The following is a 26,532-nucleotide window of genomic DNA, read 5'->3' as shown; positions in this document are numbered from 1 at the left end:
GGAATGAGCGTGAGTTGTCTTAATTGGTGGTGTTTAGTCTGAGGCCTCATTTTACTTGTGGCAATTTTGCTCTTGATGCTAGGAGCCCTTCTATAGGCAAATTTGTGATTATCAGGAATAATTGTAGATAAATGGGGATCTTGAGTCAAGATGGACCAATGTTTTTTAAAAATACACTCCATTTTCTTATAATCGCCATGTACTGTGTGATATACCGTATAGACGGATCAGAGGCATGTTTAGTAGAAGGGGTTGGCATATTTTCAGTTTGGACCGACGCACAGGCTTCATCTATAAAATTGGGGGGGGTAATGTTTGTCCACAAACTTCTTTTTAAGTATTAAGCACTGGGAATTATAATCATCCAACTTGGTACAGTTACACCTAAGTCGATGGAACTGGCTTTTAGGGACATTATTTACCCACCTGGGGTGATGGCAGCTAGAATAATGTAGAAATGAATTTCCAGCTGTCGGCTTGAAATAGTTCTTCGCCTGGATGGTGCTATCTGAATGAGAAAGTTCCAAATCAAAAAAAAATATGGAATCGGGATCCATGTCTGAAGTGAACTTTAAGCCAAAGGGGTTGGTGTTACAATACGCTACAAAGTTTTGAACTAAATTCTCTGCTCCATCCCAAATAATAATAATATCATCTATAAATCTGCCGTAGAAGACTAGGTGCGCCGAGTAAGGGTTATCTATAACCAACCACCTGGTCTCCCACAGCTCCATGGTTAGGTTAGTGTAACTCAGGGAAAAATTTGCCCCCATGGCAGTCCCCTGTTTTTGTAGATAAAAGTCGCCATCGAATGAAAAATAATTGTGTTCCAAACAAAACTGAGTAGCTTGAAGAAGAAATAAATCTTTTTTTTTCTTTTTTTTTACGCAGTTAGTAGCTTGCAAGAATACTAGTGAGCAGGGCTGGACTTACCATTGGGCTTGACTGGGCTCAAGCCCATGGGCCCCACCCAATAGGGGGCCACGTGTTCCCCGCCGTGTGCTCGGCTTCGCTCATAGTCACGCCCAGTCCTGCCCTATGATGGACATAACACAGGGCTGGGCGTGAATGTGAGCCCAGCAGAGTACACTTGGCTACTCTCGGCTCCGCTCGGGACTGCAAGAGGAGCCGAGAGCCACCGAGATACACAGGACACTGTATCTCGGTGGCGCCATTTTTAAACTTCAAGACTGCAATGACAAGGCTGCAGATGACACTAGACCAGGCAGCAGATGGACACTGATAAGGCTGCATTGATGGGCATTTAAATAAACTTCCATCCTAAAAGTTTTTTTCCTTAAAATGTCCTCCTAAACTTGGGGTGCGTGTTATACGCCGATAAACACTGTAATGTATAGAAGGTAGAGTCCGAAAGTGACTCAAGCCCAGGGGCCCCCACCACCCTAAGTCCTGCCCTGCTAGTGAGGCATTTTTAGGATTGCTGATTAGTAATAGGTCACCTGCAGACAAAAGATGTTGTATCTTTTTCTTGCATTTGACAATTCTCAAAGGTTATAGAAAAAAGAAGCTTCTCATGATGGGTTCTCATTATAATGAAATAGAATAAAGCACAGCAAGTACGATTTTGGAAGTATGCGGTGTAATTGTAAATAAAACCAACAACAAAAAATAGGTTTTGGTAATGGAGTAACCAGTTGTAGAAAACTAGTGTATCCTGTAAAAGTATATATCTGCACCAAGTCTACGTAGCATAGAGTGGTGCAGAGTGGTGGGTTTTACAGTGCACAGCCTAGAGCATGGCTCCTCACTTGGTAAAGTGTCTATTGAAAGCACAGGGAGATAAAGGCTGTTATTCCCTGCTAGCTTATATTTGTGTTAACATCTTACAGTCCTGGATTAGAAGTGAGATCAGTCTATAGGACAGTATGCAAACGGGTTCATACCTAAGGCTGCGTACACACGCGGGGACTGTTCGCTCAACTTTGTCCGCTGAACAGTGTTTCAGCGGACAGTCCGCTCGTGTGTGGGCTTCAGCGGACAGTTTCAGCGGACAGTCTGACGAACAAAGTTTTTCGGAAATTCCGTAAAACTGTCCGCTGAAACTTGGTTTGAGCAGACAGTCCGCCCGTGTGTAGGCTTGTTCGTCAAACTAAGTTCCGCGCATGCTCAGAAAGGATTTACACGCCGAAGGTTGCATTGCAGTGTATAGGACGTCGTATTTCTAGTCCCGTCGTACGTGCCGTTCACGTCATCGCGCAAGTTTCAGCGGACTGTTCGTTTGTCGTGTGTGGCCAAGTCCGTCCATGCTAATTTTGAGCGGACTGTCCGCTCAAACTGTTTGACGAACAAAGTTGGGCGAACAGTCCCCGCGTGTGTACGCGGCCTAAGGCTCATCCCCAAAAATTCCAATACTAGAAGGAGCCACTAAGGGAGTCCCTGTTCATACATGGACTATACCTTTGCAGGTATGCTGGAGCAGAACATAGCTTGAGTTAGAATTAGTGATGTGGGAGAAATACTGTTCTTGCATGTTGGACATTGTGATGTTCTTGCACTTTTTCAAGTAAAGCTTTGAAACTTTGTTCACGTCTGGTCTGAAGTTACTCAAAGGGTGTAAGGCACCAACACATATAGTCTGTCTTGGGTCATTAATCACTTGCCGACCACCCGCCGCAGTTATAATGTGGCAAGGTGGCTTGGCTGCTCGAATTGCCATTCTGGTACAGCGATTTGTGCACTAGCTTCTGTCAGCGCACGCTCGCAGATTGGCCAATGGTGGAGCCAATCACCAGGTCCGACGCACTCAATAGCCGCCCTGATCAATTCCTGCAGAGATAGAATGGGAATCTGCCAAAGTAAACAGAGCAGATCTCCATTCTGACAGGGGATTTCATTGAGATTTTGTCTTTCTGCTATACAGGAAGATGTATCTCTGTGTTATCCCAGACTGCCCACCCCCATACAGTTAGTAAAACACACAGAGAACACAGTTAACCCTTTGATCACTTATAAACAAGGCCAAGGATAAATCCAAGGAAAAAAAAACTTAACTCGCCGACCAGCCCGCAGACAAACAAGTAAACCTGTCTAGCAGTGTACATTAAAAGCAGGGGTTTAGTCTGCACACATTTGCAAATGCATGCGTAAGAAACAGAGCCTCGTTAAGGCACCCTGGTATCTGTGGTACCTAACACTAACTTATAAGAGTCCCCACAGTGGAGGCACATGCATTCTGATGGATAGGTGAGAGCAGGTGGATTGAAGGGGAGCCACCCCTTCCTAAATATACAGGGGCACACTGAACACCCAGCATATAGCACAATGGCTGCAAAGGTGTCAGTGCCTTGCCTGACCATAAAACACATAAAAACCTTTGATGACCCCTAATGTTAACCCCTTCCCTGCCAGTATTATTAGTAATAAAATGTGTCAGAAATGTCAGTTAGGTATCTGATTTGTCTGCCGCAATATCACAGTCCCACTAAAAATCACTGATCACTGCCAACACTAGTAAAAAAAAAAAAAATATCCCATAAATCTATCCCTTATTTTGTAGATGCTTTAACTTTTGTGCAAGCCAATCAATATACACTTATTGTTTGTTTTTTTTACCAAAAATAGGTAGCAGAATATATATTGGGCTAAATTGATGAAGAAATTACATTTTTAATTTTTCTTTAATTGGTTAGGTTTTATAGCAGAAAATAAAAAATATAGTTTTTTTTTCAAAATTGACAGTCTTTTTGTTTATAGCGCAAAAAATAAAAACCACAGAGTTGATCAAATACCACCAAAAGAAAGCTCTGTTTGTGGAAAAAAAAGGCATCAATTTTTTTTGGGTACAGCATCCCACAACCACGCAAATGTCAGCTAAATTAACGCAGTGCCAAATCGCAAAAAATGGACTGGTCATTAAGGGGGTAAAACCTTCCGGGGCTGAAGTGGTTAAGCACATTACATAGTTACATAGTAGGTGAAGTTGAAAAAAGACACAAGTCCATCAAGTCCAACCTATGTGTGTGATTATATGTCAGTATTACATTGTATGTCCCTGTATGTTGTGGTCGTTTCAGGTGCTTATCTAATAGTTTCTTGAAACTATCAATGCCCCCCGATGAGACCACCGCCTGCGGAAGGGAATTCCACATCCTTGCCGCTCTTACAGTAAAGAACCCTCTACATAATTTAAGGATACACCTCTTTTCTTCTAATTTTAATGAGTGGCCAGAAGTCTTGTTAAACTTTCCTTCTGCAAAAAAGTTTTATCCCTATTGTTCGGTCACCGGTATGGTATTCTTATATTGAAATCATATCCCCTCTCAAACGTCTCTTCTCCAGAGAGAATAAGTTCAGTGTTTGCAACCTTCCTCATAACTAATATCCTTCAGACCCTTTATTAGCTTTATTGCCCTTCTTTGTACTCACTCCATTTCCAGTGCATGCTCTAGGTGCAGCCGGACCAGAGTCTTGTAAAGCCGGAGAATTATCGTTTTATCTCTGGAATTAATCGACTTTTTAATGCATGTCAATATTCTGTTTGCTTTGTTAGCAGCAGCTTGGCATTGCCTGCCATTGCTGAGCCTATCATCTACTTGGACCCCCAGGTCCTTTTTCCATCCTAGATTCCCCCAGAGTTTCTCCCTCCATTGTATAGATTGCATTCATATTTTTGCCACCCAAATGCATTATTTTACATTTTTCTACATTGAACCTCATTTTCCACCCCATTAATTTGTTCAGATCTTTTTGAAAGGTTTCTACATCCTGCGGAGAAGTTATTGCCCTGCTTAGCTTAGTATCGTCCGCAAATACAGAGATTGAACTGTTTACCCCATCCTCCAGGTAATTTATGAACAAATTAAACAGGATTGGTCCCAGCACAGAACCCTGGGGGACCCCATTACCCACCCCTGACCATTCCGAGTAACTCGCCCTAGTAGCCAGTTTTCAATCCATGTACTCACCCTATGGTCCATGCCAACGGACCTTATTTTGTACAGTAAACGTTTATGGGGAACCATGTCAAATGCTTTTGCAAAATCCAGATACACCATATCTACGGGCCTTCCTTTATCTAGATGGTAACTCACCTCCTCATAGAAAGTTAATAGATTGGTTTGGCAAGAACGATTCTTCATGAATCCATGCTGATTACAACTAATTATACCATTCTCATTACTAAAATCTTGTATATAGTCCCTTATCACCCCCTCCAAGAGTTTACATACTATTGATGTTAGGCTAACTGGTCTGTAATTCCCAGGGATGTATTTTGGGCCCTTTTTAAATATTGATGCTAGATTGGCTTTTCTCCAATCAGCTGGTACCATTCCAGTCAGTAGACTGTCAGTAAAAAATTAGGAACAACGGTCTGGCAATTACTTAACTGAGTTCCCTAAGTACCCTCCGGTGATTTATTCATGTTAAGTTTCCCAATTCTAATTGTAATTCTGTCCTCTGTTAACCATGGAGGTGCTTCCTGTGATGTGTCTTGAGGATAAACACTGCAGTTTTGGTTACTGAAGCTTCCCAATTCCCTTGAGAAGACTGAGGATAAAAATAAATTCAATACCTTCGCCATCTCCCCATCCTTTGTAACCAGATGTCCTTCCTCATTCTTTATGATGCCAATATGGTCTGTCCTCCCTTTTTTACTGTTTACATACTTAAAGAATTTCTTGGGATTTTTTGTGCTTTCCTGCATTGCTCCCTTACATTTCTTGTTGAATTCTTTATAAAGTCTGAATGCTGATGATGATCCCTCAACCTTGTATTTTTTGAAGGCCTTCTCCTTTGCTTTTATCTGCATTTTTGCATTGGAGTTAAGCCATCCAGGACTTTTATTCGCTCTTTTAAATGTATTAACCAATGGGATGCATTGGGTAATGCCCTGATTTAATATGCTCTTAAAGTAAACCCATCTCTGCTCCGTGTTCTTTGTTCCTAAGATTTTATTCCAATTTATGCCTTCTAGCAAGGTTCGTAGCTTAGGGAAGTTGGCTTTTGAAATTTAGGGTCTTTGTAATCCACTTATTTTTCCTATTTGTGTGGTTTATACTGAAGCCAATTGACCTGTGATCGCTGTTACCTAAATTGCCCTGTATTTCCACATCCGTGATCAGGTCTGTATTGTTGGTAATCAGTAGATCCAGTAATGCTTTATTTCTAGTTGGTGCATCTACCATCTGACCCATAAAATTGTCCTGCAATATATTTAGGAACTGGCATGTCTTAGATGAATGCGCGGTTCCCTCCGCCCAGTCTGGATAGTTAAAATCCCCCATTAGGGTATGAAGACAGCTCCATAAGAGTTAACACAATGTGGAGTACAAGCAAGTGGTTACCTAAGGTAACAGAAACTCGCCTGTCCTTAAGCGTGTATATGTGGCAGGTGAGATAGCCTCTTGCAGCAAGGGAGATGTCGGCACTCCTTCGTCTGCGATCCATCTCACATAGCGACGGAAGTAGATCTGCCCTGCCGGGTCCCTCATCCTGTACACAGGTACAGAAGAGTTTAGAGAGGTGCATGCATGGAATCCGCACTAGGTGCACGGCGGGATCCCATGGGAGTGTTACTGGGAGTGAGGTAGCAATGATACGCTGGACGGGTGGAGAGGGCATTGGCTCTGCGTGTCTCTCCTAAATGCTCAAATGATCATGTTAATTCAAATGACATCAAGAGAGTTTACTAGATTTAATTCATGTTTGTTATCTACTGGGTTGTGAGCGTGGCTCAAGTAAAGGTACCCCATGTGTATGGCAGTGACCCTGTACAAAGTGCCTTATGTAGTTCAGAAAACCCACCCAAGGGTAGATCTTTCATGTGACCCTTGCTTGGCGCCCAATGAGGAGGGAAACAGGGAGGATGTGACGACAATCCCACTATCATAACCTTACAAGTAGTAACATGCCATTTTTGCCCTTAAATTATTATTATTATTATTATTATAATACAGGATTTATATAGCGCCAACAGTTTGAGCAGCGCTTTACAACATGAGGCAGACAGTACACTTACAATACAAATCAATACAGGTGGGATCAGAGGGCCCTGCTCATTAGAGCTTACAGTCTAGAAGGGAGGGTCAAGTGGAACAAACGGTAATAACTGTGGGGGGTGAGCTAATGAAGAAAATCAGGGATCATCTAAAAGCTAATAGAGTAGGAGATAAGCGGACAGATTTGGGTAAGGAATTCCATAGGAATGGAGAGGCTTTAGAAAAGTCCTGGAGGCGAGCATGGGAGGAGGTGACGAGGGAGCTAGAGAGCAGAAGGTCTTGAGAGGAACGAAAAGAATGAGTAGGTTGGTATTTAGAGACTAGGCTAGTGATGTAGCTGGGGGCTAAATTGTGGATGGCTTTGTAAATAGTTGTTAGTGTTTTGAATTTAATTTGTTTGATGAGAGGAAGTCAGTGGAGGAATTGACAGAGAGGAGTAGCAGACACAGAGCGATTGGTAAGGTGGATGAGTCTGGCAGCAGCATTCATGATGGATTGAAGAGGTGATATACTACGTAGAGGTAAGCCAATGAGAAGGCAGTTGCAGTAGTCAAGGCAAGAGATGACAAGCGAGTGAAATAAGAGCTTTGTTGTGTCATTGGTTAGAAAGGGGCGTATTTTGGAGATGTTGCAGAGGTTGAGGCGGCAAGAGGCGGCAAGATTTGGACAGTGATTGGACGTGGTGCTTAAAGGAGAGTTCAGGACTACACCTAGAACCTTGGCATGCGGGGATGGGCTTATAGTTGCCATCGATTTTGACAGCGAGATCAGGGGTAAGGAAGGGCATATGAGGGAGGTAAAAATTATAAGTTCAGTTTTGGATAGATCTAGTTTGAGGAAGTGGTGTGGCATTCAGACTGATATATCTGATAGTAAATTAATAATACGTGAGGAGACAGAGGGAGTGAGCTGAGGGTTAAGGAACTAGATTTGGGTTTCGTTAGCGTAGAGGTGGTATTGGAAGCCATGGGAGGCTATCAGCTGACCCAGGGAGGAGGTGTAGATTGAAAATAGGAGAGGTCCAAGAACAGAACCTTCAGGGACTCCAACAGAGGAAGGAAGAGGAGAGGAGGAAGTAGAGTTGTAATAAACGCTAAAGGTGTGGTTGGATAAGTAGGAAGAGAACCAGCAAAGAGTACAGTCACAGAGACCAAAGGTGTGGAGTTTTTTGAGGAAGAGGGGGTGGACAACCGTATCACAGGCAGCAGAGAGGTCCAGGAGTAGGAGTACAGAATAGTGTCAATTGGTTTTGGCCGTTTGTTAGTTTTAGGAGAGCAGTTTCTGTGGAGTGTTGAGGACGAAATCCAGACTGAAGGGGATCAAGAAGGCTATTATCAGCAAGGTGGATGCTCAGTCAGTTGTAGACCAGACATTCAGAGAGTTTGGATAAGAAGGAGAGCAAGGAGATGGGGCGTAGATTGTTAAGATTGAATAGGTCCAGTGAGGGCTTTTTAAGTATGGGTCTGACAAGTGCATGTTTAAGAGAATTGGGGAAGATGGCAGAGAGGGAGAGATTGAAGACGTGGGTTAGAGAGTGTAGCATAGAGCCAGAGGGTGAACGTAACATTTGCGAGGGAACAGGATCCAGAGGGCAGGTGGTAAGGTGGGCGTTAGCAAGTAGTTTAGCAACCTCGTCTATAGTGATGGGGTTGAAAGAGGGAAGTAATACCCGTATGCGCTTATGCGCCAGGCAGCCTATTTAAAGGGGTCCCGGCCACCAGTCTGTGCTGATTGGTCTTCAGCTGTATCCTGCTACCCCAAAACCTGTGCTGTTCTGTTTGATCCCATTGCTGACCCTGGCTCCCGTTGACCTGGCTTCTGGACTCTACCTGTCTGATTCCTGGCTCCTGATCCCGTCTCCCCACCTGACCTGTCTCTGCCTGATGCTCAAGTACCCTGCTGCCTGCCTGTTGATGACTCCGGCTTCCTCCCTGACCTGCTTCAGCCTGATGTGCCTGTACCCTACTGCCCGCCTGTTGTATAATCAGTATTTATTGCAATATAACAGAAACAGAAACATGAAATACAAGACAAGCTCAACATCACATTTAAGTGCAATACCTATCGGCTGCATAAAAGCCGCCTTAGGGTCAGTTTAACAGCAGGTAAGTTGAACAAATAGGCATTCATAAAGAAAGAGGTCACAGAGTCGTAGAAAATGGAAGAATGTCACGGGCATACATATAGTGGGTAGGCTGGTGAAACCTTATAGTTGCAAGGGTAAAAAAAAAAAAGGAAACAGGCTTGTAGGCGTTGGGACTACTCTGGTATAAAAATTATCTGAAGAGTGGACGCCATCCCGTCGCTGGGGTAGAGGGGGGGGCCTAACAGCCGCCAGCTAGCCGCCCTCCACCACCAGCGTATTCCGGGAATCCGGCGTGGCCACAGAGGGTCGGCCAGAACGTCTAAACCTGCCAACCTCGGAAATTCTCGCCTACTGCCCTCCTGTTGACGAACCCGGCTTTCCTGACATCCCTGCTTCTGTGCCCTGCTCGGCTCGGCGCTACCATACGAGTGTCTGCCACCACAGTCCTGCGACCAGCTGTGACCTGCTCTGTGACTACAGTCCTGCAAATGGCTGCTACTTCATGCTGCAAGTCTTCTGGTCTTCATCTGGTCTTCATCTGCAGGCACTAATAAGGTAGTGATCAGAGAGAGGTAATGGGTAGTGAGAGAGGTTGCATGGAGTGCAAATGTGAGAGAAAACAAGGTCAAGGGTACTGCCTTCAGAGTGAGTAGGAGTGCTCAGGTCCTGCTTCAGGTCAAAGGAGGAGGTTAGGCTGAGAAGTTTGAAGCGGCAGGAGTGTCAGTATTAATGGGGGATGTTGAAGTGACCCAGAATGATTGTGGGGATTTCAGAAGAAAGAAAATAGGGTAGCCAGGCAAATAAGTCATCAAGAAAGGTTGATACTGGTCCAGGGGGCCTGTAGATCACAGCTATCCTTAGAGAAACTGGAGTGAAGAGACAAATGCAGTGTGCTTGGAAAGAAGAGAGTGACAGAGAGGGAGTTTTTTGAAGTACCTGAAAGGTGCTATGTAGGGCTAGAAGGATTCTGACACCTCCCCCTTTTCATCCACTTGATCCTGACCTTCTGGAGACACATCGCCCGACATGATCCGATTATCCCGATCCGTCCTCAGGTTGCCGGCCGCCAGTGTAAGATGTTACGCCCAAACTGTAGAGACGGTTGTGGAGAAGGATGGAGTGTCGCCGTCAGAAGCCGCATCACAAACTATCCGCGTGTCCCACAAGACTGAGGTGGAGTCGCGGTCGTTTGCGGTTGGGATGTTCAATGGCCTCATCCACGCAGAGCAAGTCTTCCCATTCCCCTCCGTGCTGAGTGAAGATCAGTCTCAGTTCCTCGGCAAATTGGTCGGTCCGGTTTCGCGTTTCTTCCAGGAGGTGAATAACCCGATGCAGAACGATGAGCTGGAGATGGTGGAGGAGAAGACAATGGAAGGCCTGAAGGAACTCGGAGCATTTGGTCTGCAGGTCCCGGTGGATTTGGGGGGGATGGGACTGAATAACACCCAGTACGCCCGCCTGGTGGAGGTTGTCGGGTCCCACGATCTCGGTGTTGGCATCACTCTCGGTGCTCACCAGTCCATCGGCTTCAAGGGAATCCTCCTATATGGGACAGAAGAGCAGAAGAAGAAGTATCTGCCCCGACTGGCCTCAGGTGAAACGATTGCAGCTTATTGTCTGACGGAACCGTCCAGCGGATCTGACGCCGCATCCATCCGAACCACAGCAAAGAAGAGCCCCTGCGGAAGCTTCTATACCATAAATGGAGGCAAACTCTGGATCAGTAACGGAGGAATCGCTGACCTGTTCACGGTTTTTGCCAAAACTCAAATCCCTGACCCGTCCAGTGGAGAGATGAAGGAGAAGATCACGGCGTTCATCGTGGAGAGGGGAGAAGGCGTGTCACATGGCCCCCCGGATAAGAAGTTGGGTATCCGGGCCAGTAACACCGCCGCTCTGCACTTCGATGACGTCCGAGTCCCGGCGGAGAATGTACTCGGAGGCGAGGGAAACGGGTTCAAGGTGGCGATGAATATCCTCAACAATGGCCGCTTCGGGATGGCCGGAACCATGAAGGCAATGATCCAGAGAGCGGTGGATCACGCCACCAATCGCACGCAGTTTGGAATTTTGGAAGTAAGCTGCACACGTTTGGCGTCATTCAGGAGAAGTTGGCGCGGATGGCGGTCTTGCAGTACGTCACCGAGTCGATGGCGTACATGATCAGCGCAAACATGGATTCCGGGGCGAAGGACTTCCAGATAGAAGCCGCCATCAGTAAAGTCTTCGGCTCGGAAGCGGCGTGGGCGGTGACCGATGAATGTATCCAAGTTCTGGGAGGAACCGGATTCATGAAGGACTGTGGAGTGGAACGCGTTCTCCGCGATTTGCGCATTTTCCGAATCTTTGAAGGAGCCAATGACATCCTCAGGCTGTTTGTTGCCCTCAATGGATTGCAGAGCGCTGGAAAGGAGCTGAAATCTCTCCAGAAGGCCCTCTCCAATCCACTGAGGGACCCCCAACTACTGCTGAGCGAGGGGGTGCGGAGAGCCAGAAGGAAGGCCGGTCTGGGAACGGGACTCACCCTTAAAGGACACGTCCACCCAGAGATGGAGAAGAGTGCAGGACTGGCTGTTGGCGCTCTGGAAGAGTTCGGATTGGTGGTGGAGGAAGTTCTGGTGAAATACGGGAAGAAGATTATGGATGAACAGTTCATACTGCACAGAATCGCTGATGCCGCCATTGATCTGTACGCCATGATCGTAGTGCTCTCCAGGTCATCTCGCGCTCTCTCGGAGGGTCTTCCCACCGCCGTCCATGAGAAGATCCTGTGTGACATTTGGTGTGCGGAGGCAGCGGAGCGCGTCCGGGGAAACCTGAAGAGCCTGCGTGGTGGAGGAGGGGGATCCGCTCTCTTCAGAAACTTGCGTTCAGTCTCCTCCGCTCTGGTAGAGAACGGCGGGGTGGTGGCGTCTCACCCGCTGGGATTCTGAGGGAAGGTCGGCGGACGGTTCTTAGATTGAAATGTATTATAGATGTATGGATTCCAGCGCCTTGAGGCGATTCAGTTCGCGTTGTGCACTCTACAAGTTATTTAATTCACAAAAAAATAATAATAATTCACAAAATCTGGGAAATGAGTCCAGAGAGGACCACCATGGGACAGGACAGCAGAAGACGCAGGGTCGGATTCATGAAGCCAGGTTTCGGTAATGGCGAGTAGATTAAATGAGTTAGCGATAAAGAGGTCATGGAGAGAGGTGAATTTGTTACAGACAGAGCGGGAATTCCAAAGGGCAAAAGAGAAAGGATGTCTGGTCTTGGAAAGAATAGAAATGGGAACCAAATTGTGTGTATTGCGGCTGCTGCCAGATGATGCAGGGTGATGGGTGCATTGGGGTACAGTTAAATGATGGAGGCCCGGGGTTTGGGGATATATCTCCAGAGGTTAGGAGAAGCAGGCAGGCAAGGGAGGTAATATGGGAGTGGGATTTATATGAAGGGACATGTCCGAAGGTTTTTTGTGTGTGTGTGGATTCAGAATTAGCAGGAGTTGGTGGGTACAGTAATAAGGAGAGGACAGAAGTGAGGGTGATATATATATGCTGTGGAGGGAGAAGAGTGGTGAAGGAGAGAGAGTTTAAGGATAGAGGAGAGAGCTGTAAAAAGGAGTGATAGAGAGTGCATGTTACAAGGAGAAAGAGCTGAAGGGTAAACAAGGTCACCTGATGTCTGTGTGGTGTGGTCTGATGAAGAAGCTGTAGCTTCGAAATGAATTACCATTCCCTGCCACTGTGAATAATCACATTTCCTGTTCCTGTGAAGTCATGACTAGCTGCTTCTTGCTTCCTGCCTCCTGGTTCCCAGCATTCTCTGGATCCCTGTAAGATCACACCAGTGCCCCAGGCTGCAAAGGGAAGACATTTATGAGACTCCAGGACTGGCGATTTTCACCACATACTGAACTCATCCTATTTAACCTTTTTATGGGTTATCCTGATTGCTTCTTGGATACACCTACACTTGTTGTGAGAGATTGACACCTGCTAAGCCCTTGTACACACGGTCGGAGATTCCGACAACCAAATCCGTCGGATTTTGTCCAACGGATTTTGTCCGAAACTGTTGTATACACATGGTCGGACGAAGTTGCCGGAAAATCCGATTGTTCAGAACGTGATGATGTTATTTCGTTACGACGGGACTACGTTCAGGCTAGTAGCCAATAGCTTTAATGTAAGAATTTGATCTGAGCATGCGTGGCACTTTGTCTGATCGGAATTCTCTACACATGATCGGAGTATGTCCGATCGGAGCATTTTGTCGGAAAATATTTCCGGCAAGTTGGAAAATTTGGTCCGCCGGATATTCCGACGGAAACAGTCCGATGCAGACCACACACAGTCGAAATATCCGACAAAACGCTCCGATCGGACACATTCCGTCGGAATCTCCGATCGTGTGTACAAGGGCTAAGCCCCTGTACACATGGTCGGAGATTTCGACAACCAAATCCGTTGGATTTTGTCCGTTGGATCTTGTCCGAAACTGTTGCATACACACGGTCGGACTTTTTTGTCGAAAAATGCGATCATTCAGAACGTGATGACGTAATTTCGTTACGATGGGATTACGTTCTGGCTAGTAGCCAATTGCTTTAATGTAGGAATTTGATCTGAGCATGCGTGGTATTTGGTCCGATCAAAATTCTCTACACATGATCGGAGTATGTCCGATCGAACCAGTTGGTCGGAAAATATTTCCAACAAGTTGAAAAATTGGGTCCGACAGATATTCCGACAGAATCAGTCCGATGCATACCACACACAGTCGGATTATCCGACAACACGGTCCGATAGGACGCATTCCGACGGATTCTCCGACCGTGTGTACAAGGGCTAAGAGTGGCCAATTCCTGGAGATTATCTTTTCGTTTGTTGGAGAGTGAAAGCTGTATAATCCCTGTGATTTATATTTGATGCTCATCCTTATTTGATATCTGGTAAGCAGATTTGATAAACCTGGGTATTGCGTGCCTTTCTCTGCACTCATTGGAAATGGTGGAAATTCTCTCACTATCACAGAGTGTTTTCAGCATACTCTTCAATGATTGAACTTTGATAAGAGCTGCACTTTGGAATATATTTTACTGTGTAAGCTCAAGCTTCTCCTACTCTCAGAAGCCAGAGTGCCATGGGAGCAAAGGAAGAAAACCTTTTAGCCCTTGTGATATTCCGATGGACAATGTCCGATAGGACCGCGTTGTCGGATAATCCGACCGTGTGTGGGCTCCATCGGACTGTTTCTGTCGGAGTATCTGATGGACCAAGTTTTCCAGCTGGGCTATAAAATGTTCTGACAACATGATCTGATCGGACTTTGTCCGATTGTGTGTAGAGAATTCCGATCGGACAAAGTGCCACGCATGCTCAGATCAAATTCCTAGACCAAAGCTATTGGCTACTAGCCTGAACGTAGTCCCATTGTAAGGAAATTACGTCATCACGTTCTGAACGATCGGATTTTCCGACAACTTTGTCTGACCGTGTGTATGCAACAGTTTCGGACAAAATCCGTCAGACAAAATCCGTCGGACAAAATCCAACAGATTTGGTTGTCAGAAAGTCCGACCGTGTGTACAAGGGCTTAGGCATAACCTTACTAGTAAGATTGGGGATAATCACTTGTTTTAGAATGTTATAGTATTCATTTGCAATGCCATCAAGCTGTGAGGTTTTACTGTTTGCTAAAGAACAAATTAACCACTTTGTTGTTCCAAAAAAATTGTGGGAGAGAAGTCTAATTGAGAACAAATCTGTTCCTTTCATGGTCATGATATAGTTGGGTAAATCAGATTTTGAAGTTTTTCTGAATGTCTTCTTGTAAAGTATATATAAATAGTTGCCTTTATTGGACATTACTTTTAAATATGGTAGTCATATTTGTGTGGTTTTGCAAATGTAGCTAGTAAGAAACTCATTCTTTTGTCCAAACTCAAATATTTATTTTTTACTACATCAATGTTCCATTTGGCTTAAGATTGGAGAATGGCATCCAAGGGAGGTTTATTATCTAAACATGTTTGTTCAGATTGTTCTGATTGTCAGTTATGCAAGTTTGGTATGAAGATGTAAATGTATAGATTTATTCAGTGTAATTCATGAGATAAATTTTTGTCTGTGCTCCGCAGACTTATTGTTTATGTTTTTTTTTTTTTTTTTAACACAGCGGCCATAAAAAACATAAACAATAAGTATCATAGGGGCGAACAGGCTGAATAGCCTGCCTTGTATGTTCCCCCTCGTTTTTTACTTTGCGGGAAATCGGTCTGCTACAATTGTTGGAAGGAACCACTTCACTTAAAGTGCACGGGATACCAGATTATCTACCACTACACGCTTTTTGGCTACAATATATCACAAATATCCACCTAAATCTTACATGTGAAACCTTAGGGCTCAACGTAATGGGAAGTGGTCTCACCAACTCAAATCTACATTTTTATTTGTAACCTTTTTGGAAAAATTGCCTTTTTCTAATTTTTTCAACCTTCCTGTTTCCTTCTGTGGCCTTGTTCCCCTCCTGGGACACACCCACGAAGAAATAACATTGCTATAAGCTCCTGAAGAAGCGTTATCTAATAAACGCGAAACATGTAGAGCACCAGAACATACTTAAGTTTCGGCTATATATTTGATTCCCTCTATTTTATATATGTATAACTGTTAGTTTTTAGCTGTAAACTCTGTCTGGACTGTATGAACCTCGATAGGATATCAAATGAGACTTAATGTGTATTTATAAGGAGAAAAATTTCTTGTTTTTCTTTTAAATTAAATTTTGATTGTTCACAATATATATATATATATATATATATTGTTTTTAAAATAAACAGAGATACTTTCTTGAACATGTCGGTTGTCTCCACAACTGTCCTTTATGCCTAAAAAGTCCAATTGAACCCACACTTTTCTTTGAGGTCTTTTATGTGAAGGTTCTCCTATTATTTTTTATTTTCATTCCCAATCCCCTAATCTCCCAAAATTCCTATTGGCTTAGACCTTTGTTTTGCTTGTGTCTAGTAAGGTCACATTGCAATAAAGCCAAGGAAGCTTTGACCTCTGTAGTGTATTGATACTTTTACTAAACAGAAAAGCTGCACATGCAACAACAGGATACACACTTTATAGCATGCAAAGTATAACAAAATATTCCTACAACAGGCTAACTATCTTCCAGGCAAGGATGTATAATATGTATGCAATAAATATACTAAACAGCTACGCAACTTCTTTATGATGGAGTAATCTCCTGGAGTCCAACACCAAACAACTGTTTCCTCTGAACTCTCCAGAAGAGGTCTTGCCTCTTTGGCTTTAAGAACAACTCTGTTCTTTGTCTGACCACATGCCTGTTCAAAACCCTCCCCCTAACTTCCTATACATCATATCCTGTAAAGAGATTCCTAGTCTGACTGGTTAATTTGTATATCCAAAGGGGAGGCTTAGCTTCTAAAACATCACATGGTCTTAAAATCTAACTAAATTACCCTGACGGGTTAATTTATATATCAATAGGGGAGGCTTAGCTTATACAACAGCACATGGTCTTAAAATCAAACAATTAAACATCCATGCTATAAACTCACCCAAACATATCGATAGCAATGCAACCTTGTTCACACTTTTGCTTTGCAAAAGCTTTGTAAAATCTTGCTGCACACATTGTTCATATACAAGCTGAAGCCTGTGTGAACAAGGCCTTACAATGCTTCCATTTCTCTCCCCAGTCTAAATTTTTGATGTATTGGGGATAGCAGTACTCTGGTACAGAGAAACTTACAGAGTTGTGGTATTTAAAAATATGCATTTTTACCACCCCTCAACTGCTCCCCCTTTTGCTGCAGAGGCAGCAGCCAGGGGTGTACACATGCTGAGGCTGAAATTTTACTCCATGACACTTTGAGGGCTTGCTTACACCTATTTTACACTCCTGAATATTGGTCCGTGTTTGAGTTGCTCTTTAGAGTGTATTTGACAGGCAGTGAAGATGTGTACTTTTCTCGCTGATCCGTTGCCTTTTCTCGCTGATCCGTACTGTTGTTGGCCCCTCTCTCACAGCTATTAGCTTTTCTATGCCATTATATTTTGAGATTTTATATGAAAGAACATGTTGCTGGCATTCCTATAGACATGCAGGATCAAATAACCAATCAGTACACAGCACAGCTAAAGTCTTCACCACTCAGTGGTCAGCAGGAAGAGGCATTCATGGGCATCACTAGCGTCGGCTACCCAGGGCATGTGCCCCACATCTTTTGTGGTGTGCCCCAGGTCCTAAGGCTGCAACTGCCAAATATTTTTTGTGCTTCACAGAGCTGCATTGCCCATGGTATTTTATACTGCAGTGCCTGCCTGACAGCTGAAGTTTATAGCCAAGGGAGGATTTTTCTTGTTTCTGGGCACAGTCAAAGAGAGGACTTCCTCTCACTCTGAACTGCCTCTACATCTGAAGACTCTTTTTCATCTAGTGAGTGAGTGAAGTAACTGATAAATCCAAACTATTATTATTATCAGCTATGTATTAATTTGTCTAGTCCCTATAGATTAGATAGTCTATTAACAGTCTGAGCGCATGCTACTGTTAATATCACAATACTACAACAATTAGCTATGAAACCAACCACACGTTCTAAAATCAATCAAATCTCATTTATTTCCCAAGGAAATAAGAAAGCTTACATAAGGTATCAATAGAAATTACAAGAGTACATAGCATACAATCAGGATACAATACAAGCAGTATACTTAGCAGATCCTCGTGGCTGTCCTCATGATGGAGAAAAGAGGAAGCTCTCTTCAATCATTCCCTTTTTGATAAACACACCTCATCCACACCACATCCCATTGCCCACCCCCTTTGCCTGTGGAGGAATCAGTGTCTCTGGGGCGTCTCCTCCCCCAGGCTAAATATTTCTGACCATCCTGCCATAATTGGCCTCTGGGGGGCAGTGTTTGTCCATGAATTGCAACTGCTCCGACTGGGGTCACATCTTGTGATTCAATCTCCGGCGCCCTTCCTGCTCATTAGGCCCATCTTTTGTCCTCACAGACAGATCGGAGTCATCATTGTCATGTAGAGTAGCCCACATAGAGAGATGGGAGCCTCTAATCTGAAGTCACAATAGAGGTTTTAACTGGTTGCATTCCAACCGGGGATGGTGTCCAGTTCTCCATGATATCGCATCATTGAGACTGACACCAACGAGTTTATACTGAATCCAACAGTTAGTATAAGATGGCTAAGGGGTCTATACTTAGGGTGCAGTCTGTGATGAGAAGGAGCTGGGTAGAGGGTTTGTACTCAGCAAGTGGGCTGGGAAGGGGTGATCTGTACTCATGGTGTGGTCTCAGAATCGCATATGGGCATCGTAGGGGGGGGGGGGTTATATTGTGAGGAAGGGGTCATTTTGGTTGTCCTCCATACACTGGTCTGTGCACTACATACGTCTAACACCTGTACTCTGTGTGTTACATACTCCTGACTCCTGCACACTATGTACAGCGCACTCCTGCTCCCTGCACTCTGTGCATAGCATACTCTAACCCCTGCACTCTGTACATTATGCACTCCTGCCGCCTGTGATCTATGTGTTACACACCCCTGACCACTGCACTCTGTATGTTACACTATCCTGACCCCTGCAGTCTGTGTGTTAAGCTCTCCGCCTTCTCCAATCAGAGAATGCTTACCATTCATTCATAAAATGCAAAGCATTCTCTGAGTAGTGCCCCTGTGGAGCAGCTGACCTCCTGTGTACATTAGTGTACAATACATCAGTCTGGCTGCTCCGCATGGGACCCAGAAGCAAGTAGAGATCACTGAAGAAGCAGTGTTGTATTTCAGTGATTTCCAGCATCCAGGGACATTGGCCAGGTATGGTATATAGAAAGTTATATTGTTCCAAGCTGGTTCAATGTCACTATGTAAAAATATACTATGTCTAGACGTCATCGGTAAATACTTTTCTTTACATAGTTGTTTTTAATGGTAACATCTTGCAGACTGGGCAACTATAAAAAATACATTTATATGGAACAATTTTACTTTTCTTTATATCCTGATCTTTAGAATGCCTTGAACATTTTCTATATACTAATGCAAAAAAGCATTGCAGCCTTAGAATCTACCGGGTTCATGGATTGAATGTTTATTTTTTTCCTTGTAATCTTTTCCTTTAATGTTTGTAAACCAACATATCATTCCTCAGTCTAAGCTGTAGCAAGTGTAAGTCTGTGCTTTTCAGCTGCTTTCTCTTCTTCCCTGGCATGAGACTAGAGCAGAAGCTGCCAAACCATGAAAGGTTTTCTTTCAGCCCAAGTGTTTGGCGTATTGGTGGACTTCACAGTCAGAGGTGCTGACAGCTTTGGGGTTACCTCCAACTTCAAGATCTAGTTGGGTAATTCTTCTGTGGTCTGGTTTATATGGAATTCCCAATAGTCGCTGATACCAACACTGCTCCCTTTAGACTTGCTCAGACTCCAGAGACTTAGAATATTAAAGTCTCTTCTTGGAATGCCAAGAGACACAGAACAAATAACCCACACGAATATTTCATTAACTTCTTGTACATTGCTTTTACTAGTTAAAACCAGTCACAAGCATTTGAATCTTGACTCTGGCCAAATCACCTCTTAACCACTGATATGCACCAAACTTTAAGGATGTAACTGAAAGCTGCCTCTGTCATCCCTGCAGATTCAGACACATACTGTGTGTTCCAAGACAGAAAATATCGTTTTGGAGAAAGATGGCACCCCTACCTGGAACCTTATGGACTTGTATATTGTGTGAACTGTTTATGTCGGGAGGTAATGTTTTTTTTCCTTGCTTTAGTTTTGTAATTGTTTTAGTAGTTTTTAAATTCTGAAACAGCTGCTATATCTGATGATAGTTGACTAAATAGAAAAGGAGAATGCAGAGTGTCATAATGAGGTTTTCTAGCAGGATTTGTTAACAAAAAACAATATATTTTTCAGATCATGGCAATGGCAACATTAGACTATCCAAATTCATTATATTGTCTAATTATAAGTGACATAAATGTTGACATTTGCACATAGAAACGGTTGTGAAAAAAGCAATGGTCAAACAGGTTGTATAAAAATTGAAAGTGCTAGAGACATTCAAAGTACTCATCTATGAGTGTGATGGGAATATTGCTTGGGCAGTATGGCATCCCACTGTAGTTTTGAAGATCTCAGACTTTTGCAATCACTGTAATGGTCAATACATTACTAAAGCATCTTCCAAGGCAAAATCAAAAAATAAACATTTAAAAATGTGCTGCTATGTTGTGCTATTGAGTGCTATAAGACTCCAAAACTTACTAAGCGGATCACTCACACCTATACATACTCTCTAAAGTTGTATCAAAGTGCAAAATTGTATTCAAAAGTGTGCTGCCGCGCTCCCAAATGCTATTGTGCTAGTGTCACTTTAAATCTGTTTGCATAGGAATTTTCAAACTCAGCATATCATAGCAATCCATATATAGCATTAACAAAGCAAAACAAACAATGCATCAGTCCATAAAGTGTCCTTTGGTATGAATTTGCTTGCACCAATCATTTGCGGCTGAGGCATTTTCACCGCACCCTCAGCTGCATGTTTATACGTTCCTTGTTTACGTGTGGTTGCAGGACAGAGAATACCCCAGCCCCTTATGGTTGAAGGTGTGCACAGTAGGGATGAAAATTATACTGTACGCCAGTTCACCGAACAGCAAACAATTTTGGGTGTTTGCGGCAAATTCGAAAGCCACGGAACACCCTTTAAAGTCTATGGGAGGAATCAAAAGTGCTAATTTTAAAGGCTTATATGCATGGCATTGTCATAAAAAAGTGTTTGGGGACCTGGGTCCTACCCCAGGGGACATGTATCAATGCAAAAAAAAGTTTTAAAAGCGGCAGTTTTTTCAGGAGCAGTGATTTTAATAATGCTTAAAGTGAAACAATAAAAGTGTAATAGTTTCATAGTTAGTAAGGTAAGGTAAACCTGTACATTGCACACTCACATTGGTGCCTACCCTCAAGGAGCCCACAATCTAAGGTCCCCATTCATATACTAAGGCACATTTTTTTGGACAGAAGCCAATTAACCTACCTGCATGTCTTTGGAGTGTGGGAGGAAACCAGAGTACCTGGAGGAAACCCACGCAGGCACAGGGAGAACATGCAAACTCCAGGCAGGTAGTGTCGTGGTTGGGATTTGAACCAGTGACCTTACTTCTAGGTGAGAGTGCTAACCACTACACCACTGTGCCGCCCAATCAATATAATATTCCTTTAATTTTTTTTCCTAGAGGGTGTTTATAGTATACCTGTAAAGGGGCACATGTTTCCTGTGTTTAGAACAGTCTGACAGCAAAATTACATTTCTAAAGGAAAAAAAGTCATTTAAAAGTACTCACATCATGGCTATAATGAATTGTCGTTCCGACAATACACATAAAAGTTCATTGATAAAAACGGCATGGAATTTCCCCACAGGGGAACCCTGAACCAAAATTGAAAAAAAAAATACATGGGGGTCCCCCTAAACTCTATACTGGGCCCTTCAGGTCTGGTATGGATAGTAAGGGGTACTCCGCGCCAATTTAAAAAAAAAATTGCGTTGGGGTCCCCCTCAAAATCCATACTAGACCCTTATCTGAGCACACAACCTGGCAGGCAACAGGAAAAGAGGGGGGGCGAGAGAGCGCCCCCCCCTGAACCATACCAGGCCACATGCCCTCAACATTGGGAGAGTGCTTTGGGGTAGAGCCCCCCCAAAGCACCTTGCTTATCGGAATCTGGAAGCCCCCTTTAACAAGGGGACCCCCAGATCCTGGCCCCCCATGTAAATTGGTAATGGGGTACAAATGTACCCCTACCATTTCACAAAAAAGTGTCAAAAGGGTTAAAAAACACAAGAGACGTTTTTTGACAAGTCCTTTATTAATTCCTTCTTCTTTCCGCTTCTTCTTCCATCTTCTTTCTTCTGGTCTTCCTTTGGTGTTCTTCTTCTTCCTCCATCTTCTTCTTCATCTTCTTCTTCCTCCGCTTTTCTTGTCACGCATCTTGCTCTGGCTTCTTCTCCACTCCATCCGCCCAATCCGCCTCAGTGGGAGTCTTCCGCCATGTGATGCTTCTGTTCTTCTGACACTTCTTATATAACGGAGGGCGGGGCCATCCTCTGACGCACAGGGACTTTCCTATGGCTTTCCCCGTGTTGTCAGAGGGGGGCGGGGTCACTCGTTTACGTAAACAGGGAGACCCTGCCCCCCTCTGACCTCATGGGGAAAGCCATAGGGAAGTCCCCGTGCGTCAGAGGGGGCGGGGTCACCGGGTAGCCCCACCCTCCATTATATAAGAAGTGTCAGAAGAACAGAAGCACAACACAACAAAAATATTACAGCACACACATGCAAAACTAACATTTACCTCCAGCAAGGCATATTAAAAACACCTAGACATTTTCAAAAAACATTATAAAAAAAATATGGGGATTTGGTCACACCATATTGCTATATGGTGCTTAAGCCAACTTACTGCGACAAAGTACCCCATGATTAGTGGGTCCTACGCTATCCATAGATTGGGAGATCCTGCTTCTCTGAACCATGGGAGCTATACTCCTCTATATGGGAGAACATGAGGTCTCCACCATGACACACGTGGTCACTAATGAGAGGTACTTACTGATGGAGGGGGGTGCTCCACCCAAAAGGATTTGGTCAGAATCCATACAATAGACAAACAAGATACGAAGAACAGAAGCGTCACGCGGTGGAAGACTCCCACTGAGGCGGATCGTGCGGTCGGAGTGGAGAAGAAGCCGGAGCAAGATGCGAGACAAGAAGAGCAGAGGAAGAAGGAGATGAAGAAGAAGATGGAGAAGAAGAAGATGGAGGAAGAAGAAGAACACAGAAGAAAGACCAGAAGAAAGAAGATGGAAGAAGAAGCAGAAAGAAGAAGGGTCTTTTGTGTTTTTTAACCCTTTTGACACTTTTTTTGTGAAATGGTAAGGGTACATTTGTACCCCATTACCAATTCACAGGGGGGGACGGGATCTGGGGATCCCCTTGTTAAAGGGGGCTCCAGATTCCAATAAGCCCTCTGCCCGCAGACCCCCACAACCACCGGGCAAGGGTTGTGGGGATGAGGCCCTTCTCCCCATCAACATAGGGACAAGGTGCTTTGGAGGGGCCACTACCCTAAAGCACCCTGCCAATGTTGAGGGCATGTGGCCTGATACTGTTCAGGAGGGAGTTGGCGCTCTCTCGTCCCCCCTCTGTTCCTGCAGCCTGCCAGATTGTGTGCTCGGATAAGGGTCTGGTATGGATTCTTGGGGGGACCCCACGCCATTTTTTTTTTTTTTTACATTTTGGCAAAGGGTTCCCCTTAATAACCATACCAGACCTGAAGGGCCTGGTATGGAATTTAGGGGGACCCCCACACATTTTTTTTTTATTTTTGGTTCGGGGTTTGGGGAAACTCCATGCCGTTTTTATCAATGAACTTTTATATGTATTGCTGGACCGACAATTCATTATAGCCACGAGTAGTTTTAAATTACTTTTTAGAAATGTAATTTTGCTGTCAGACTGTTCTAAACACGGGAAACATGTGCCCCTTTACAGGCATATTATAGACACCCCCAGGTACGAAATTTAAAGGACTATTACACTTTTTTTGTTTTACTTTAAGCATTATTAAAATCACTGCTCCTGAAAAAACTGCCCTTTTTAAAAAAAATTTTTTTTGCATTGATACATGTCCCCTGGGGCAGGACCCAGGCCCCCAAACACTTTTTATGACAATACCATGCATATAAGCCTTTAAAATTAGCACTTTTGATTATTCATGTTCGTGTCCCTTAGACTTTAACGGTGTTTGCGTGTTCAAACAAATTTTTTGCCTGTTCGCATATTCTGGATGCAAACCGAACAGGGGGGTGTTCGGCTCAACCCTAGTGCAGAGACAGATTCTTGGCAGGATAGCTCAGGTGAGTTTGCAGTAGGATCCAAACATGCCTGATCTCATCCCTATTTATCAGCATTTAGGCCCAAGGATTGAGAATTTACATCTCTCTCAATGCAGGTTAAGAGGCAATGCTAGGAAAGAGGAAATATTGCAGACAGAACATAAAATAAATCACTTCACTAGCCCTATATTTTTTATTTAATACATCCTCCACAACAGAACTTTTGAGTAACTTTTTTAACCCAACAAAAAGGATTCACTATTGTTAATCACTTAAACCTATTCTATTCATTTTTTTTTTTCTTAAAATAAAAAAGAGGGCATACTTACATGCTTTTTGCAATAGAATTGCACATAGCAGCCCCTTATCTTACGTGCTTACGTGCTTTTACGTGCTTTTTACAATAGAATTGCACATAGCAGCCCCTTATCTTCTCTCTCCCCCATCCCCAGTGCTCTCCTCTATGACTCTTCTCTGAGTGCCCCTTCAACAAGCTGTGTGCTGAGGAGGCAGCTCTGTGGGCATGCTCCTAGGCCAGTGTCTCTTTGGACACACACAGCATGGCTCACCATGCCAGCTGCTCCCTCCTCACAGGAATTGACTGACAGCAGCAGGAGCAAATGGCTCACGCTGCTATCAGTGTGTCCTGTGAGAGCAGGGAGAGAGAGGAGTGCAGCTGCAGATGAGACAGCATTGGATTGAGAGAGGACTCAGGTAAGTGTTTAGGGGTTGTGAAAACAGTTAATGGGAAGTTTTTAACCTTAATGAAGAGAATGCATTAAGATAAAAAAAAAAAACAATTAGACTTTAGAACCATTTTTAGAGCAATTTTAAACAATATGCGTTACCATTCAGTGACCGAGCTAGTAATGCATTCTAGCACTCAGTAGCTTTGCCAAAATTAGAAATGTCTCTCAATTTCCTATATTCTGAGCTCCCTACAGTAATGGCACCTGCAGACCACCTCACATGTTTAGTAGGAAGGCATTGACCGTAACAGGTAGGAGAATTGGCTAAATGCGCAGTTGAACTTTACTAAACAAGTGCTGACTAGGGATAACAATACAAACAGATTCAGATATGCAATTAGAATGCATTCAATGTAGAACAGTGTTAAACAGATCAGAGACATTGCTACACAAACAGGAGGTCCAAAAAAATGTAATTGTAAATAACATACACCCCTTTTGAAAAAGACCTTTTTTTAATAAAAAACACGTCCCACAATTTAAATCTAACCTCCATAATTTAGTTAAGTAACGTAGATCCATCATTATAGTATAACTACAGGCAAACATTTTTTTTTCGTTTTGGATATAGTGGAGAGAGTGATTAGAACCCCTTTCAGGTTTTTATTGCTGTCTGTGCCACCATTAAGGAGATTCACCCTCTCTATTTGTACTGTTTACAATTATCATTAAAAGTGAAAGTAAAAGAAAACCCCAAATTTTTGGGCTGTCCCCAGAAAAGTAATAGAGGGGAAATCTTCCAATGGGAACACTAGTTCTAGTGACTTGGGAGTCCCCAAGGAATTCCCTTAATTTGCAGTGATTTCCTTTCACTTCCTGTTTGGCTACGGGACAGGAAGTGAAGGGAAATCTCTGCAATGGGACACAGATGGCGGGAAAAAAAATCTGACAGGGGTCATAACCTTCCCTTGTTCTATCCAAAATGAGAAAAAAAAAGTTTTGCCTATAGTTCTCATTTTACTTTGAGTTCCTGTGCCTCTCCTTCCCCACAAACCCCCTGCCAGGTGTGCTGTGGACTTTCTTTCTGCCCACTGTGCACTGGTGTCTGTGAGCAGAGTGGACTGCGTGTGAATACCCACTTCATCCCCCTTTCTTCTGGAAGCAGTAGTGAACTTGTAAAGAGGAGATGATAATACTACAGGCAGGGGTTTCATGGGACATGTAGTCCCAGAGGAACACTGTAGAATGCAAATGGATGGGGCTGTGAACCTAAATAGCCAGGATTCCCTGAAAAGAGAAGGAGGAGAGGACTGACTTTTCCCGGCATTTGAACCAGAGCACTCAGATCTGTTTATTATCTGTAGGGACCCAATGGGGCCACAGGCATGCTTGTGTGCTCGGTGCCCACACTAGAGACAGAGGACTGAGCCACAGAGGGAGTGCAGTCCAGAGAGCCAGAGAGTGCAGACCTGTTGCTGGGGTCTGTGCACTACACCAGAGAGAGCAAAGCCTATGTAAAGATTGGGGTGTCATTGCTGTCTGCAGTCTGACCAAAGTAAACAGGCTTATATTCAGTTGATGTGGAGTTTAACCATTGCTCCAGTATTGGCCTATGCTGACCCAGCCAAGCCATATAAACTGCAAGTTGTTGCCAGCAGAGAAGGGTTAGGTGGTGTACTATATAAAGAACATGATGGAAGTCTGATGCCTGTCATGAACTAAAGTTTTACCCCATCTGAAAGAAACTACCCTACACATAAGTTAGAATTCTTGGCCCTGAAATGGGTAGTTGTAGACAAGCTGAAAGAATACCCGTATGGGACAGACTTCA

The 26,532-nt window shown here is 43.9% G+C and overlaps 2 protein-coding genes across 3 annotated transcripts in view; both read left to right on the top strand.

Moving 5' to 3' along the window:
• CHRDL1 (chordin like 1) overlaps window positions 1–26,532 on the top strand; it is a 167,760-nt gene that overhangs the window by 48,897 nt on the left and 92,331 nt on the right. For both annotated transcript variants that reach the window (XM_077479865.1, XM_077479780.1), the window contains exon 3: window positions 19,744–19,856. In XM_077479865.1, coding sequence (XP_077335991.1) covers window positions 19,744–19,856 — 113 coding nt within the window. The remainder of the gene's footprint in view (window positions 1–19,743; window positions 19,857–26,532) is intronic.
• On the top strand, window positions 10,047–12,038 carry LOC143981630 (very long-chain specific acyl-CoA dehydrogenase, mitochondrial-like). Its single transcript, XM_077479657.1, is given in 2 exon segments — window positions 10,047–11,112; window positions 11,115–12,038. Coding segments are annotated over 2 exon segments (1,905 nt in total). The 5' UTR covers window positions 10,047–10,071; the 3' UTR covers window positions 11,979–12,038.

This window comes from Lithobates pipiens, unplaced genomic scaffold (genome assembly GCF_037356315.1).
Source record: "Lithobates pipiens isolate NorthernLeopardFrog02 unplaced genomic scaffold, aLitPip1_a1.2 Scaffold_1, whole genome shotgun sequence".
Lineage (NCBI taxonomy): Eukaryota > Metazoa > Chordata > Amphibia > Anura > Ranidae > Lithobates > Lithobates pipiens.
The sequence above is the reverse complement of the archived record's forward strand: the minus strand, read 5'-3'. Positions and strand labels throughout refer to the sequence as shown.